General features: G+C 39.8%; 4 protein-coding genes across 6 annotated transcripts; 1 reads left to right on the plus strand and 3 right to left on the minus strand.

Moving 5' to 3' along the window:
• Nucleotides 1-65: 65 nt before the first annotated feature.
• LOC110852929 (tumor suppressor candidate 3) lies at nt 66-2,428 on the minus strand. Its single transcript, XM_022101105.2, has 8 exons — nt 2,260-2,428; nt 2,040-2,145; nt 1,720-1,913; nt 1,507-1,647; nt 1,296-1,436; nt 1,136-1,196; nt 975-1,061; nt 66-895 (listed from the first exon to the last, which is right to left on the minus strand). The coding sequence occupies exons 1-8, from the start codon at nt 2,365-2,367 to the stop codon at nt 714-716; spliced, it is 1,020 nt and encodes a 339-aa protein (XP_021956797.1). The 5' UTR covers nt 2,368-2,428; the 3' UTR covers nt 66-713.
• A 572-nt stretch (nt 2,429-3,000) lies between these two features.
• On the plus strand, nt 3,001-15,985 carry LOC110853684 (myosin heavy chain, muscle). Its single transcript, XM_022101996.2, has 47 exons — nt 3,001-3,149; nt 3,226-3,532; nt 3,630-3,773; nt 4,353-4,509; nt 4,575-4,607; nt 4,701-4,875; nt 4,957-5,044; nt 6,959-6,990; nt 7,068-7,107; nt 7,184-7,202; nt 7,295-7,325; nt 7,410-7,430; nt 7,506-7,528; nt 7,618-7,638; nt 7,723-7,842; nt 7,942-8,140; nt 8,223-8,271; nt 8,349-8,483; nt 8,564-8,593; nt 8,676-8,729; nt 8,805-8,853; nt 8,917-9,168; nt 9,252-9,278; nt 9,452-9,507; nt 9,879-9,966; nt 10,041-10,118; nt 10,196-10,235; nt 10,304-10,609; nt 10,687-10,781; nt 10,845-11,437; nt 11,524-11,959; nt 12,034-12,092; nt 12,182-12,293; nt 12,378-12,585; nt 12,646-12,837; nt 12,900-13,014; nt 13,079-13,496; nt 13,557-13,648; nt 13,737-13,895; nt 13,970-14,230; nt 14,309-14,381; nt 14,513-14,647; nt 14,718-14,950; nt 15,029-15,053; nt 15,144-15,206; nt 15,275-15,356; nt 15,418-15,985. The coding sequence occupies exons 2-46, from the start codon at nt 3,326-3,328 to the stop codon at nt 15,352-15,354; spliced, it is 5,823 nt and encodes a 1,940-aa protein (XP_021957688.1). The 5' UTR covers nt 3,001-3,149; nt 3,226-3,325; the 3' UTR covers nt 15,355-15,356; nt 15,418-15,985.
• On the minus strand, nt 5,154-6,862 carry LOC110853686. Of its 3 annotated transcripts, XM_022101998.2 has the most exons (5): nt 6,694-6,862; nt 6,438-6,615; nt 6,053-6,357; nt 5,705-5,989; nt 5,154-5,602 (listed from the first exon to the last, which is right to left on the minus strand). In XM_022101998.2, exons 1-5 carry the CDS (start codon nt 6,791-6,793, stop codon nt 5,253-5,255), a joined length of 1,218 nt encoding a protein of 405 aa, XP_021957690.1. In that variant the 5' UTR covers nt 6,794-6,862; the 3' UTR covers nt 5,154-5,252. The 3 variants fall into 3 exon arrangements, with proteins under 3 accessions (XP_021957690.1, XP_035710613.1, XP_035710614.1); XM_035854720.1 differs by having other exon boundaries at nt 6,438-6,862; XM_035854721.1 differs by having other exon boundaries at nt 5,154-5,624; nt 6,438-6,862.
• Nucleotides 15,986-17,497, minus strand: LOC110853687 (prefoldin subunit 3). The gene is made up of 4 exons (XM_022101999.2): nt 17,352-17,497; nt 16,832-17,165; nt 16,576-16,741; nt 15,986-16,501 (listed from the first exon to the last, which is right to left on the minus strand). The coding sequence occupies exons 2-4, from the start codon at nt 17,044-17,046 to the stop codon at nt 16,262-16,264; spliced, it is 621 nt and encodes a 206-aa protein (XP_021957691.1). The 5' UTR covers nt 17,047-17,165; nt 17,352-17,497; the 3' UTR covers nt 15,986-16,261.
• Nucleotides 17,498-17,911: the final 414 nt, after the last annotated feature.

Consider the following 17,911-nt stretch of genomic DNA (forward strand, 5'->3'; position numbering starts at 1 on the left):
ATGCAGCCGAGTTTTTCACCAATCCATTCCACCCGCAATACATTGGAGAGCATAATAATCGTTAGTACTTTTAAACAACTAACACTTTTTTATTGGTACTTCTTGCCAACAACATAACTCGTGATGAGCAATCTTATTAAGTATAATAAGTCTAAAATTTAATAAGATATGATAAATCAATGAAAAGGTAACCAATTCCAGCTAAATCTACTACATATCATCACTATCCATTTACTTACAAGTAATCTTATTGTAATTTAGTAAATTTGATTGATTGTGCTTCATCTGCATGCATGCACACAATTATTGACTGGAACATAATAAATAGATAGCTTTAAGAATAGCAATATTCTTATTTCTCCAATAGTTGAAAATTAAAGCCTCATCAAAATAACCAGTTATCGAATTCGAATCCATAGCTAGCTTATCAAAATTGAACAAGGAAAATAACAAAACAAAACTATGTAGTCAGTTATTATTTTTTAAATACATGGAATGACCGCAATAATCGAAAGTCAACAAAACAGCTATTAATTTTTGACGATACACATTTCCTATTCCCAAATAACAGTAATAATCAACCAAAAGAAGCGTAGAAATATATAAGTAAGTGACTTGTGATTTAGCTAACCTTAAGTACTGTATTACTCGTGAAGTAGGAAATTAGAAGGAGAATATTTACCAGTAGTAGTTACACTTAATTTATTGATTTATTAAGACATGATGAAGCTGTACGGATATCCGTGCGCTTTAGACTTGAAGATGGACAATATCATTCCGAAAAAGAGGGCAAACATTCCCAGCCCTACGACTAGCATAACACGTCTCTTTCGAATGTCGCTCTTCCCTTTGGCTGCTTCAATTAGAAGAATCATTCCAGTCGTTATTGCCGCACCTGAACAAATGAAACGTGAAACGTGAAAGATTACATTACTTTGGTAAAAAATATTTCTAAAATCAAGGGTTTAAATTACTAAGCGCAAAGACGATATAAGTCTCCACCACGAGTTGTCCTTGTGATGAGGAATGGATGTAGGAAATTCCCTTCTGTGTCCTTTGTACTGTTGAGAACATCATTTTATCAAATAATGGATTAATTATTTATCATGCAAAATATAATTTTAAAGAATAGTACCGACGGGAGGTGACCGAATTTGGTTCCACATTTGACCCGAAGTGAAACAGAACACGATAAACTGTCCAGATGGAAATAGAATACATGTAATTCGCTAAACTAATTGCTCTATTTATTGAGAAATAATTTCCAACATCTTTGTAATACTACTAGTTCTTACCAATGAAGCAATTCCCCAAGCAGTCCTGTTGTACAGAAACTCCAAATTGTTCCTCTTCAAATAGAGCAGTCCTCCCACCAACACCGTCACTATTACGAGAGCCATTGTTCCAGAATAGTTTGGTGGTCGAAAGACTCGAATCTAGATATTTTAAACAATTTATCGCAATTTTAACCCAATAATTTATAACTAACGTGAAAATTAAGCTCACTTGAATATCGGTCCGTTCTTGAATCCATCGTGCTACAGCTTCCGCTTCAACGCCAAACCGTTGTATGTCCATCTTGTCTTGCGTTGAAGGTTTCCCCTTGGCTGGAAAGTGAATGAATACTGGGGCCGTGTACAGTTTCATCTATATAATTAACAAGCAAACTAATTATTAGTCCTACCCCCTTAATCAATAACAATTCAATCAACCACTTACACTTTGAAATATGCTCTGGCACTCGTCAAAGTCCACTAAGGCGAAGAAGAGCTTGTTCGAATAAACTTGACTATTGAATCGGAACGAATTTGCAATAATTGTAAATTCTTCGTTCGCAGGGCCACAAATTGTACAACCGCGACTCGCCGACAGGGCAGTGAACATTGCAATCACAGAGTAGTTACGTGGAACGCCTGAAAATAAATGAATTCAAGCAAGTTATTTTTTTATGTGTGATAATTATATACTATGTCCTCCAAGTATCGAATAAAACGAGGGTTTTTGCACTTGCGGGATTAATTTGGCGAACCCACACCCACCTTTCACAAATTCATTAAACTTGGCAACATTCATCCTGATAATTGGACGCTTGTTTGACAAATCAGTCAATTGTTGGACCCGTTCTTGCAAACTCATTCCACTCGACTGTAACAAAATCGATAAAACCAATTAATAATTAATTCGAATCAAAATTATAACAATATGCTTAAAATATGAAATAATAGTCAAATTAATACTACATAAATATTAGTAACGAACCTCCTTCTTTTTTACGGACGCGTCCCCACCCCCCGCGATGAGACAGAGCATAACCACCCCCACAATGAGGGTGGTGACAGCAGTGACGAAAGTTGACGACGTGGCCATATTTTTTGCTGGACAATTAGCAGAGTCGGCTCAGAGCTCTCTGTCAATGTTTAAACCGTGCGGTTGTTCGAGTTGTCTCATTTTCTTCGCAAAAATGCACGTTTCGTATGCAAATGTTGTTTAGTTTTGTATTTGTTTGTTTTTATGCGGTGAAAATTTGAGCGTGCAAGTTTTTTGCACACAAAATTTAGACGAGACGAATTCCCGAACAGTAATAGAGACACTCGGAATCTCCACTTTTATTATCATCATCACTGTATTGTATAGCTGGTGGTGGTGTGATCAGTGGCCGCGGAAGCGTGTGGGACAGAGGGACAAATTGTCCCGGACAATGTCCCCACGGGTATTCGATGTCCCCATTATCTTCCCATGCTATGTATACCCCTCCCTCAATGTTAATGTCCCCAGATGTCCCCACGGCTTCCTTTGGCCACTGGGTGTAGTTAGTCTGGCCATGCTCTTGATTCCATCCGGTTCTGTTCTGAATATGTATGTTCCAAAAATGGACTTGATCATCCCGATTTCTTATTTAAACTGTACTCTTTCTTACTACAGACTCCACCTTCGCCGCAATAAAAAATTCCGGCTCCGGTGGTACGCTTACCCGTGCGTTCTATTATCTTCGCCCCGATAAGAAAGAATCTGCATCCTCCATCCATCCATTCCCCGGGTGCTCAACTTGCTCGAAACCGTTTTTGAGAACCCAGCTCATTCCGAAATCAGCTCAGTCCGTCTTTTGTCTACTCGCAGAGAGAAAGGAGGACGAACAGCTTTCGTTTTTCGTAAGTAAAGTCTTCATTGGTATTTAAATTTAACGGGTGATTAAATTCTGATTGTTTTTGTATTCTATTTTTTCAGGAAAGCGCAAGGGCTGTTCATTCCACGTCATTCAGGCAGGGTTGAAAATCGAAACTTGACACCTTTATAAGCAGCAGAACCGCACCCATCAAACGGCAAGATGGTTATTGAACAAAAATTCAAACCCGGGGAGGAACCCGACCCCACGGAATTCCTTTTCGTCTCAATGGAGATGAAGAGGCAGGACCAGTCCAAGCCTTATGACGCCAAGAAGGCTTGCTGGGTCCCTGATGAGAAGGAAGGGTTCGTTGTCGGAGAAATTGCTGGAACCAAGGGGGACATTATCATCGTCAAAGTCGATGGCGCCGTAAGAAGTCATACATATTATTAGTTCATAATGTCCAACCTAATCTGACCCATATATGATTAATATATTTTTACAAAAATGTGCGTAAAATCAATAGGACAAGAACTTCAAGAAGGACCTCGTGGGGCAGGTGAATCCCCCAAAATACGAGAAATGCGAGGACATGTCCAATCTGACCTTTTTGAACGACGCCTCTGTCCTGCACAACTTGAGGCAGCGATACTACGCCAGACTTATCTACGTGAGTAATATCGTCATATGTATACTAATAATTTTTTTGTTATTGAACCTATCGATGGTACTTGGTAGTCCATTAAGCCTTATATTTTGAGGAGAGAAATAGTTAGAACAATAATGAGGTAAGCATGTGCGGCATGTCGTAGGGGGAAAAAATTTGCCTATTTTTAGAGACGCTCCAATCTCTTGTCTTCTCGTCTAGTCCGGTCTCATCCTCCATTCTATTTTTAAGCCTTGATTCACTCCATTTCTTTATTCCGTCGGACCGACCCGTACTATTAAACATCGGCGTCGTCCTCGTATAGCTTTTATTGTTCTTCGGATTCTTTGAGATCTCGGGAATTGGGCAGAGAGCCAAGCTTTTTACGGAATGGCGAAAAAATGGTGGAAAACTGGGATAGACTTTGAGATTAAAACGACTGTTCTTGCATTCTTTTCCTAATTTGGATGTAGGCTGAGAGATAGAGATCTCATTCGAGTGGATAATGCTGATGCAAAAATAAATCATAAATGCTTTTAGTTATGATGTGATGATGCATATTATTTATAATTTGTAATATTTTCTCCCTGATAATGTACACAGACCTACTCTGGCCTCTTCTGTATCGCCGTCAACCCGTACGTCCGATTTCCCATCTACACCCCTCGTGCCATGAAAATCTACCAGGGCAAGCGACGTAATGAAGTCCCACCTCACATTTTCGCCATTGCTGAGGGAGCTTACCAAAACATGTTGCAAGGTTATCATCACAAGGCATAATATTCAAAAGAACAATTCATTAATGATATGTAATGATTACCACAGATCATGAAAATCAGTCCATCTTGATTACCGGAGGTAATTATTCATTTTTTAAATTGGTTGTTTTACTCTAATAAAGGTCAAATAACAAATAATAATGAAAGATGAGTAATAAGGAATTATTTCCAGAATCTGGTGCCGGAAAGACAGAAAACACCAAGAAGGTTATTGCCTATTTCGCCAACGTTGCCTCTTCTGGCAAGGCTTCGGACTCCAAGAAAGTGTCCCTTGAAGATCAAATTGTCCAAACTAATCCTGTCCTCGAGTCTTTTGGTAACGCCAAGACCACGCGTAATGACAACTCGTGAGTGATTATCTTGACCTGGTCTACGTTCTTCATAAAATCTAGTATACATTCCATTACATTTTTGGTTTCCATTTCCAGTTCCCGTTTCGGTAAGTTCATCCGTATCCATTTCGGACCCTCTGGCAAACTTGCCGGTGCTGATATTGAGTCCTACCTGTTGGAGAAGGTATAAAAACTCTTGAGATGCATGGGATAAGGAAATTGTACTAACAAATTTGAATAATGAGTAAGAATGAATTAGTGCATTGATAAGTATTAAACATATAGACAAAGTATATTCTAACTGCATATATCTACTATTAATTTTATTGAGAATACCGGAAACGAAAACCAACAATCAGTGTCATAAAACTAAATAACAAATTAATCATAAGTTATTGAGCACCGTATGAAGGTTTCTGCTGTAATTTCAGAAGAATCGATGCGTTCCTCTTATACATATGTTTAATCACATTGAACTGGTTTCGGTTCACTTTCTCCAAATGTTTCACTCGGTCCTCTAACTGTTTTACTTTGGCTAGAGCTTCGGCTAGTTTATCTCCTTCAGACTTTTTTTGATCCACTTCCTCTATCATTGGTTCATCATCAATGGTTATAGAAGGTCCACCAGCGACATGCGCTGGTGGTGGTTCGAAAATATTTGAGCCAAATCGGTTACTGGGTGAAGGAACTTTGCGAACTTTAATGTTTTTAAACGTTCTGAGTTGTATCCCATCTCGTTTTTCTGCATGCATAGAAATTCATAACTTTCTAAATTCATAAATTTTTGTTTTCATCTAGGAGATGAAATATAACGGTAAAATTTGACGAGGAAGGGTCAACTTACTGTTGCCAGTGAGCACTGCTGGTATTTCTTGACGGACTAATTTACTAAAGTTCGACAAAGTCATTACATTCTCAGGTGCAACATTTCGTTCATACATATCATGGAGGTCTTGAACAAAAGCTATTGATCCATCAAGTTTTACAAGATTTGTTTTTATCCATTCCGATGCGATCGAAGTACTGGTTGATCTTGCCAACTGGCCTGATCCAGGTGGAACATATGCAACTGGAGTTAGAGCGGGTCGAGGTCCGGCCGCAGGCATCTTCTTTCCACATCTTCTCATTTCTATAAGATTAACTATGTAGTATTGACTACCTAATATTGCTGAGCAAATAGTGTGCTTATTACCGTCTAGGTACCGTTTAGCCAAATCCTTCCACATTTTTCGTCTTAGAATGGGTGGGAATGGGTCTTCCTCCAATCTTAACCTGATATCATCAAGGTGGCTTACAAGTTCGGGGATTTTGCCTAAATGATCCATTAGTTTTTTGGCGTGCGGACGTAATAACGGCAAGCACTCGGAGGGCATCAAAACTGCTAATGAGTCGAGTATATCCCTTAACCCACATTTCGTCCAAAAAGCTTTTTGTCGAGATGAGCAATATATTTTCAAGGACTTGACTCTTTCTGTCCACATCGCTTTCAGTAGGTCTCTAAATTAAATTCTCGTGTATTAGTTATATTGTTATAAATCAAGCATTTAGGATACGTACGTGATAATTTAAAAACGTACCGTAGGCTGCACCCGAAACACAGATATCCGTTTTCAATATCACATTTTTGCATACAATACGATTTAATAGTTGAGCAGGCACTCTGGATTGTCTTACTTTTACTAGTAAATGCTACTCCTAAGTCCCCCGTAAGTTGATTAGACTCATCACTCCAAACCCAGAGATATAGAACATAATCTGTCACAAAAATAAACCTTTTCAAGTAAAGCATGGTTATTATTTTCTTAGAAACAATCTTTTGTTTAACCAACTCGCCTGTCGATGGAGTTTCGGATTGGAGACCGAACCAGAGACCATCTTCTATGGACACACAATTGAAAGTTGTATCAGGGGGAGGATTATCAATAATATCCATGTTGGATTAAAATCAGATTGTTTGACTTTTTCAACTTTTGGTCAATGAGTGAATTAGGAAGCAGCTGGTTTTCACACATTTACCGCGTATCTTATGGGTTGATGCAATATATTTTGTGTGAATATTGCATATTAAAAATATGAATACATTGTCTGCATATTTTAGGCTCGAGTCATCTCCCAGATGTCACAGGAACGGTAAACAAACGCGTTCACTTAGTCAATGACTTTAACTTTGCAATTTATGTATCTTAATGATTCTATGTTTTTCTTAGTTGTTACCACATCTTCTACCAGCTCATGTCTCCCAATTGTGTATGTATTTTAATTATAATTTGATGACATAAATTATAGTGGATAATTACACTTTCCCTATTTTTGTAACTTTCAGAACAAGGCCGGAGTTAAATGTTGGTCCACAATTAATTGATCAATATTGCTAATTTTTCTATAAAATGTCAGTTTGTGAAATATGTAAAACTTTGTTTCTTCTCTCTTCCAGCCATGTGTCTGTTGGGTGATGATATTTACAAGTAAAAATACTTTTATAAATTTTCATGAAACGTGAACCCATATTTCATACACATCAAATAATGCAACTTTTCAATTTATTTCAGATATCATTACTGCTCTCAAGGGTAAGTTTGATAAATCCATTTCCTGTACTGTTCGGTTAATCGCATTAAATTTAATGTCTATATTTTGATCTTTAGAAAAGTCACTGTCCCCTCCATTGGTAAGTGTACCTACTTGCAAAATAGTTTTTAAATACAAATTAATAATGGACGCGGATGAATAATATTGGAAACATATCTCTAATTTCAGATGACAGTGAAGAGTTTGCCGGTAAATACATACATCGACTTGATTAGTTCCTAAGATTTGTCATAAATGTATTATAAAATTGTAAAACTTTCTCTTTTCTTCCAGCAACTCACGAGGCTTTCGAAATCCTTTTGTTCACTGATGAAGAACGAGCCAACATTTACCGCATTACTGCTGCCGTAATGCACATGGGAGAGCTCAAGTTTGAACAGAAAGGTCGAGATGGTATGTGATCCTGATTTTATTAAGATAACGTAAAATGTATAAATATTTAAGTGAAGAGGGCACAATAATTGATGGGATATTTTAATTTGCGTTAAACAGAACAGGCCATGCAGGCAGAAGAGGAAGAAGGTGCTGCTACCGGAAAACTTCTCGGAATTGACGGTGAGATTTTGTACATCAACATTTGCAAGCCCAGGATCAAGGTCGGAACCGAGTTCGTCACCAAGGGACAAAACGTTCAACAATGTAACGCTACCTGTGGTGCCCTCGCCAAGTCCATGTTTGATCGTCTCTTCAAGTAATAATAATATAAATATAGATAACTATTCGTTATCTTATCTGGAGGCAGAATTTTCACATATTTACCTAATTTTACACAGGTTCCTTGTGAAGAAATGTAATGAAACTTTGGACACCAAACAAAATCGGGTAATTGGATTCTCTGATGCATTCGTTCGATTTACATTCGTAAAGCGTCTGACAACAAATTTTTATTATTGATATAGGCCTCTTTCTCCGCTGTGTTGGATATTGCCGGATTCGAAATCTTTGAAGAGAACGGATTCGATCAGCTTTGCATCAACTTCACCAATGAGAAATTGCAACAGTTTTTCAACCATCACATGTTCGTCCTCGAGCAGGTAAGGAATTGTTGAAATGATGTGAACTATATGTATAATATGTTAATAATTCATACACATTTATCATTTTATAACTTTAGGAAGAGTACAAGAAAGAAGGTCTTGACTGGGTAAGTGAACTCGAATTATTTAATTCATTTAATTGGATCTGTATTTAGTATTTTTATTATTTCTTATTTTTTTCGATCAAAGATCTTTGAGGATTTCGGTATGGACTTGCAAGCTACCATCACACTTTTCGAGCAGGTGAGGGGGCATTCCTTCTGTTTATATGAAGATTCAGCAATTAATAAATCCTAATTAATTAATTACATTCTATAGCCTATGGGAGTCTTCTCCATTCTTGAGGAAGAGTCTATGTTCCCCAAAGGTGATTACTTTGATAATCCAAATTTTTAAACTCGCCACAACTAAATTCTAAATTTTTAATTAGCCACTGACCAAACGTTCATCGAAAAGTTGAAGAGCAACCATTTGGGCAAGTCCAACTGCTTCTTGAAACCCAAACCACCAAAGCCAGGTTTCAAGGAGGGTCATTTTGCCGTTGCCCATTACGCCGGTACCGTCACGTACAACATTACCGGATGGCTCGAGAAGAACAAGGATCCCCTCAACGACACCGTGGTTGACCAATACAAGAAGGGAGGCAACGCCTTGATTTGCGAACTCTACTCTGATCATCCTGGTAATTTGAGATTATTAATGCATTTATTGAGAAATAATCAAGAATATTTTTGTAACGCTAAAAATACGTTAATTATTCTCCAGGTCAGTCCGAGGAGGCTGGTGGCAAAGGTATAAACACGAAAAAAGAACTCGTAAAATACATTTGTCTCGTGTAATCGTAAACGCTCAGCAGATACACGTTCAATGATGTTAATGATAATGCTCATGTTTTTTTAATTGGGGTGCATCTAAATATATTGGTACGATGTTGATGATAATGGGGTTGACTTAATTAACTCTAGGTGGTGGGGGTGGCAAAAAGAAGGGTGGATTCAAGACCGTATCTTCCGGCTACAGGGTCAATATTTATACAATTTAGACGAGCAGGGTGCCCCTTATTTATTTGAGAGTTGTTTTATCAATTCTACTTACCCACGTACACCAAAGTACCCCTCTTCTTACCCACACACCCTGATATTTTGTACCCTCGCCATACATATGTATTTACCGTAGCCCTTGCGTGATTACCTTTGACCCTGATACCACACGGCATGAATCGCTCTGAATATTTTGATGATATGAATGAAACCTATTCACTTGTTGTGGACGCAGTAAAATTGTCCTAGAATGTGAACCTTTCCATACTCTTTGTTTCCCTCGTGTTGTATTTTTTTAGAAATTATTTCTCAGTCAGCAACTAATCTTTTTTTAATTCCGTACCATTTTCAGGAGCAACTTGGCAACTTGATGGCCACCTTGAAAGCTACTCATCCCCATTTCATTCGATGCATTGTGCCCAACGAGATCAAAAAGCCAGGTAAATTTTTAATAGCTTTTATGTAAAAATAATCGAGGTGCATTATCTGAATCTTTCTTCTTCCATTTTGCTAGGTTTGGTTGACGCTGCTCTTGTTATGCACCAGCTCACTTGTAATGGTGTGCTTGAAGGCATTCGTATTTGCAGAAAGGGTTAGTTGTTACTCATAAATTAGAATTTCGACAATTGTTCTCCACAGATTAATAGAAAAAGTGTCAATTTTTTACAGGTTTTCCCAACAGGATGCTGTATCCTGATTTCAAACACAGGTATGGAATGGATCTCATATCTCCTGATTACACGAGAAGAGGTCAAATAATTACTTTTTAAAATCCAGATACGCAATCCTGGCTTCGGCTCAGATGGCTGCGGAAAAAGAGGACAAAAAAATTGCTGTCGCTTGCTTCGAGACGATCGGGCTGAACGCTGACAAATACCGAGTCGGTCACACCAAAGTATTCTTCAGGGCTGGAGTTCTCGGAGAGATGGAGGAAATTCGTGACGACAAGCTGGGCAAAATCATCACCTGGCTTCAAGCCCAAGTCCGCAAGTACAACGTGGCCAAAGCTTACCGTACTCTCGAGAAGCAACGCAAAGCTCTCGAAGTTGTGCAACGTTCTCTGAAATCCTACGTCAATCTTCGGTAAGATATTAGTACAGATATATATTCGTCTCGTTTGTGATCACGTTATTTAACTTAACTGTACGACGTATCTACAGTTGCTGGCCATGGTGGGGACTCTGGAAACTGATCAAGCCTAATCTTCAAACATGCAAGATTGAAGAAAACATGAAAAAGGCCGAAGTTAAGATTGGTTAGTAATTTTAATTAATAAGTATTTTTACATTGTCTCAAAATTTGTTTTGAAATTTTTCAGCCAAGTTTGAAGCCATCCTAGTTGAAGAGGAGAAGGCCCGTGCTGAAGCGGAAAAGAAGGCAAAGCACACCATCCACGAGAAGGACAAGCTGTTGAAGGAATTGGACGAGGAGAAAAATGCCGGTTCCAACTTCCAAGAAAGATTCAACAAGATCAACGCTCAGAAGAACGAACTCGACGCTCAACTTAACGACCTGACCAACCGTGTGCAGAGTGAGGAAGATCAGAAAAACCAGATTCAACAACAACTCCGCAAACAACAACAAGACCTCGCCAACACGAAGAAGGAGTTGGAAGAGAATGCCAAAAGCTTGGAGAAATTGGATGCTGACAAAGTCGCGAAAGAGGGTCAAATCAAGAACTTGAATGAAGAGCTCGCCCACCAGGAGGAACTCATTTCTAAGCTGCAAAAGGAGAAGAAACAGGTGCAAGAGGCTGCTCAACACACGTCCGAAGATGTCCAAGCTCTCGAGGACAAAGTCAACGGTTTGAACAAAATCAAAACCAAGTTGGAACGATCATTGGACGAGTTGGAGGACTCGCTCGAACGAGAAAAGAAACTTCGTGGTGATATTGAAAAAGCTAAGCGCAAGGTAAATCATACCTTACTAATTTTATCCAATCTACATATAGTCAAAGGTAGTTGAGTTTCTCATCACTGTTTTTTTTATATAAAAAGGTTGAAGGTGACCTGAAAATCGCGCAAGAGGCCGTCGCCGATTTGGAAAGAAACAAGAAGGATGTTGAGCAAACGGTTCAACGAAAAGATAAGGAAATCTCATCCCTCACCGCCAAATTGGAAGAAGAACAAGGGCTCATTGCTAAACTTCAACGTCAAATCAAGGAGTTGCAAGCTCGCATTGAAGAACTTGACGAGGAGCTTGAAGCTGAGCGCATCGCTCGTGCCAAAGCTGAATCCCAAAGGTCCAACCTTGCCAGAGAATTGGAAGAACTTGGTTCCCGATTGGAAGAAGCCGGCTCTGCGACCTCCGGACAGATCGAACTCAACAAGAAGCGTGAAGCTGAACTCGCCAAGTTGCGCCGTGAACTGGAAGAGACCAACGTTCAACATGAAGCCAGCATGGCCGGTCTGCGCAAGAAGCACAACGACGCCGGTAAGAATGATAACGATTTAAACGATTGTATTATGTGGGATATGTTAACTGTGAATTGGGCGGAATAATTTCAGTCGCCGAGATGGCCGAACAAATCGACAACCTTAACAAGATGAAGGCCAAGGCAGAGAAGGTAAGGTTCAGAGTTTTAACATACCAATTGAATTCATCTTCAATCCTTGTTTAATTTAATATAATTTCATTCATTTAAATTAATCTAAGGATCGATCACAAATCGCAACCGAGTTGAACGACTCTCGTGCCGCTATGGACCACCTCGTCAACGACAAAGCCGGACAGGAGAAGCTCGGAAAACACTTGCAACACCAAATGGGTACATATTTATTTTCTAACTTACTTAAATTGATTTAATTTCTCCCGGCCCACCAACACGAAACCTAATTCCGTAATCTTTCAGCTGAGATTCAAGGACGATATGAAGAGGTCGCCAGGAATGTGAACGAGGTTGACCAGACCAAGAAACGCCTCGCTTTGGAGAATACCGACATGGCGCGACAAATCGAGGAAGCCGAGAGCAATCTGTCCGCTCTGGGCAAACTCAAGGTTTCTCTCGCCACGCAGCTTGAGGACACCAAGAGACTCGCGGACGAGGAGGGACGCGAGAGGTATGATATTTATCCCACGTAAGATATATATGCACAGATATCATCATGTTCTTTCTTTAGGGCCACCCTTTTGGGCAAATACCGAAACGTGGAGCACGACTTGGACCTTCTCCGAGAACAATTGGATGAAGAAGCCGAAGCCAAGAGTGAAATTCAGAAGCAGTTGAGCCGAGCCAATGCGGAGGCGCAATTGTGGAGGACGAAATATGAGAACGAGGGTGTCGCCAGGATTGAGGAGTTGGAGGAAGCAAAGTAACAACAATTTCATTTATTTTGAAGTTTTGGTTCGTTACATTTATTTTCACTGATTTCAGACGCAAGCTCCTCGCTCGTCTCCAAGAAGCCGAAGAAACCATCGAATCTCTCAACGTCAAGTCTATCGCCCTTGAGAAGACCAAGCAACGTCTCTCGTCCCAACTTGAAGACATGGTACGAAATAGTTTATTATATAGCCTTTATGGACCTCTTAATTCATGTCTATAATATTTTGCAGACCTCGGAAGTCGACCGCTCTCGCGCTCTCGTCATCCAACTTGAGAAGAAGCAAAAGTACTTTGACAAGATCATTGACGAATGGAAGGCCAAGGTTGGAGATTTGCAATCCGAGGTTGACGCATCCCAGAAGGAGGCTCGATCCTACGCCACCGAAGTTTTCCGCATTCGTGCCGCCTACGAACAAGAGCAAGAACAACTTGACGCCGTCAAACGCGAGAACAAGAACTTGGCAGATGAAATCAAGGATCTCTTTGACCAAATCGGAGAAGGAGGCCGAAACGTCCATGAGATTGAGAAGGCAAGAAATCGTCTCCAAATCGAGAAGGAAGAACTCCAATCTGCTCTCGAAGAAGCTGAAGCTGCCTTCGAACAAGAAGAGAACAAAGTACTTCGCGTTCAACTCGAGCTTTCCCAAGGTATGTATATCTTGCACTGATTTGAAGTGACGATTCTACTATTAATTTAAATAATTATAGTGCGACAAGAGATTGATCGACGCATTCAAGAGAAGGAGGAAGAGTTCGAAAACACTCGCAAGAACCAACAGCGTGCCCTTGACTCGATGCAGGTACGTACAAGTCTTGCGGCAAAACCGAAACCTATTTTTTCGTATTGAATGCATAATTTCTTATACTTATCTATTAATAACTTCGTAGGCATCTCTGGAGGCCGAGAGCAAAGGAAAGCAAGAAGCACTCCGAGTCAAGAAGAAGTTGGAGACGGACATTAACGAGTTGGAAATTGCGTTGGACCACGCCAACAAGACCAATGCTGAGGCGAGCAAGACCATCAAGCGATACTTGCAACAACTCAAGGTATGTAATTTTTATATAAATATTGACTTTGACAGAGTACGTAAATTTCACTATTTTTTTCGGACTATTCGCAGGAGACCCAATCCCTCCTCGAGGAAGAACAACGTGCCCGTGACGAGGCAAGGGAAGCATACGGAATTGCAGAACGACGAGCAAACGCCTTCTCCAACGAGCTTGACGAGTCACGAACCCTTCTCGAACAAGCCGACCGAGCGCGACGATGTGCCGAACAGGAATTGCACGATGCTCGAGATCAAATCAACGAACTTGGCAACCAAACCTCAATCTTGGGTGGAATCAAGCGTCAATTGGACTCTCAGTTGCAGACGATGCATGTATGCAAATAGGGCACAAAATTAGGTCGTGGTATTTAAATAGTTTTATTAGTGTTAAAATTCTTATCTTGTGTGCAGGCTGACTTGGAGGCGATCTTGAATGAAGCCAAGAATTCTGAAGAGAAGGCAAAGAAGGCCATGGTGGATGCAGGTAAGCAAAGAATATACCATGAAATAAGCAAACAATACTGTTTTGACAAAGATAAATGGTGGTGAATGTTAAATATTGTGCCCCGACAATTTGGTTTTTTAAAAGATTAACATTGTTTCGTTTAATGGTAGCCCGTCTCGCTGACGAACTTCGCATGGAACAAGAACACGCACAGAGCCAAGAACGTGCCCGCAAGGGACTCGAGGTCACCATGAAGGACCTGCAAGGACGATTGGAAGAAGCAGAACAGAGCATCCTCAAAGGAGGTACGTCCGCCACGAACTATTCTCGTACACAAATTTATTTTAACTTATCCCCTCTTCCTTCTCTCCACAGGGCGTAAACAAATCGCCAAGTTGGAGGAACGCGTCCGACTCATTGAAACCGAGCTCGACTCTGAACAACGTCGCCACTCTGAGGCACAAAAGAACATGCGACGAGCTGAGCGACGATGCAAAGAATTGTCCTTCCAAGCCGAGGAAGACCGCAAGAACCACGAAAAGATGCAAGACCTCGTGGAGAAGTTGCAACAGAAGATCAAGACTTACAAGAGACAGATTGAAGAGGCGGTAAGGAATTGACAAATTGCATAAATACATCATAATAAAATTCTGTAGTTCTAATTTCGCACTCTTATCTAATTTCAGGAAGAGGTAGCTGCTCTCAATCTTGGTAAGGATGCGGATTATGTTATTCACTCTTTAGAACTCCAGTCTCATTCTCATTATTAACGATGCAACTTTTTTTTACCCTTCTCTGCAGCTAAGTTCCGTAAAGCACAACAGGAGTACGAAGAGGTTGAGGAACGCAATGACTTGGCTGAGGGTAAGCCATAAAGAAAATTGTGAAAATGTAGGTACAACATTTTTACAAATATATGCCTGATTTTGCAGCTGCCTTGAGCAAGGTCCGACCCGGACCGCTTCCAAGGGGCCGCCCAGCGTCCATGGCACGAGGAATGAGCCCATTTTAAATGTAAGTGTACATTCACAATCTAAGAATTTCGGAACATTTTTTATTTATTTTATTTTTCCAGGTAAAAATCGGTAAATATGATGGGACAGCTACTTAGCTACTACCTCCTCTCTGTATATTTGTTCTTCACTGAACAACTTTCCATCGTTTCTACCCACAATCTCTCTGTCTGCTATCTACACACCCTACTCTTTCAACCTCTGAGGAAATTATCGCCACTCAGCCCACGCCCTCTTCTCACCCTCCTCCCACTGCTGCGAGTAACAAAAGACACGACGGACTAATACATGAATTGAGAGCAGGATGAGGAATGGGTCAAGTTGATGGTGCTAATTCCGGATGACAATACTTTCTTTGTACCGTCTGTCGTAAATATAAACTGTCCATGTTTTCACTCTTGTTGACTAATCTTTTCGTGTAGGGTACAACTGCATCTCTCTCTCTCTGTCTCTTCTCTAGAGTTAAGTATATCTCGTATAGATCTAAATACTATCACTAACTTCTTCTTCATTAGAGAGCAACTAGACGTTCTTCTATAGCGACTCTTCTACTATACCCAGAGTGATGATTAATGTATGTAATTCTGTAAAAATACTGGAATAATAAAGTTGCAAACTCGATAAAAAATATTTTACAGCAATGTGAGAATAAACTCATTTTATTTTAACTCGGTGAGTAATAAAATTACAAAGAAAGTTGCATTTGAGTTGATTTGGATGACATTATATAGCAATTTTTAGTGTAGTTATATAACGAAGAAGACCTGATAATATGTAAGCTGCTCTTTTCGGAATTATTCTTTTCAGCATGATAAAGGTGGGAAGGTGCATACCACGTAATTTAATTAATCATAGTTATTGTATTAGCATTTGTAACCAAAGCATGATAACTGTCGACTGATGTCGCTACGCCACCCCAACCATTTTCGTGTTGCCTCCTGCAATGCCTGCCTTCTCCTTTTCCAACTGTCTCCTCTTCACATCCCAGTTAAAGATTCTGGCCATGTTCACTTCTAAAGTGGTAATACTCTCGCGCAAAGAGTCGATAAGGACGTTCGTCATTTCCAAACTCTTTTCAGCTTTCTGATTCTTCGCCTTCAGCAGAGCTTCGCCCTCCTCTAGACTGTATTCAAGCATCACGCTTGCCTGTAGGAAAAAATGGTGGAAACATTACATACAATTCCCATTTTCTAGGCTTATCATAATCTGGTTTGACTTACGCCCAACCATAACCCAATCTTATCCGCGGGCGGAATTGTCGCTTGCGCAAAGACATGGTCAGCCAGTCGAAACTGTGTCGTCATTGCAGCTCCTTCATCCCGTCGTCGTTTCAGCTCAGCCAGCATTTTTAAACTGTTGTCAAACTCGGCGAGTTGGGTGTTCAATCTGAAAAAATACGTATTTAAATTATTAACATGTAATCGTTTTAAAATATATAAAACCTATATTTTAAAACCTATAAAACCAACTATGTACCTCCTCTTCGTGTTGACATTGTTCGCTTCAGACATTTTCAGCTTGCTGTACGTTTCTTCCAACCTCCTGAGAACATTTTGAGCATTATTATCGTTTTCGGGCTCTGCCATGAAGGCATCAACGTCCGAAACAAATTCAACAGATGTTAAAGACATGACGGAATTGCTGGTGTCGAGAGACGCCGCTCCCTCATCCGAAGTAGTAGAATTCGACATGGCGTAGTAGGTTATTCAAAAAAACTACTAAATGTATATAAAACTTAACACGTACAGTACAACTTAAAATTAATTATGTCCAAACTTTGAAGGATGTCACCAATCTCAAGCGATGAGTGCTGCAAAATAACAACAAAATATTCTATAATTATTATTTCATAATTCGAAATCAGTCAAACTAAATGTTTTAACTAAAATTAGTATTTATTTTTATTTGCCACGTTTTAGCACCTGTTTTAAAAACATTCACCAAAATATCATTATTTGGCAAAAAGCTTACAAAAAATTGAATAACTTCTTCTCACCTTGTAAACTGTTTGAACTTTGGAACTTTTGAGCAATTTGTGAATTATTAAAGGTGAAATTAATTAAAGTTAATGACGAAGGAGAAACAATGCTGCCTTGCCCATAAAAAAGTTGAGCCGGTCTGATCCCGGGGTCGCCTCGTTGCTGTGAGACACGACTTTTCATCGCCCGAATGCATTCACTTTTCTATGCACTTTTTCTCCGGAAAAAAAGTTTGTTCGATAACACGACTCATTTGTCATCTCAGAATTCGTCACTTATCGAAATTTGAAAACTTACAGCAAAAATTTTGCTTATCATCATGGTTCGACTTCACGTAAAGTGCGGGGACGAGTCCCACTTTCTCTTCGACACGACCGTCACCACACCCACGGACGTTTTGATTCCGCAAATCCTAGAGATTTATCATGCTCGGCTGAAAGTATTCCGGATTTGTTCAGGTAAACAGAAGATAATTCTAAGTTTAAGTACAATTAATTATCATATGGACATATCATATTTGCAGCAATTGAAGAGTTGGCCGCTCATGGGACCGCTCTCCCTCCGAATATTGTTGGAC

Source organism: Folsomia candida, unplaced genomic scaffold, assembly GCF_002217175.1.
Source record: "Folsomia candida strain VU population unplaced genomic scaffold, ASM221717v1 Fcan01_Sc008, whole genome shotgun sequence".
NCBI lineage: Eukaryota > Metazoa > Arthropoda > Collembola > Entomobryomorpha > Isotomidae > Folsomia > Folsomia candida.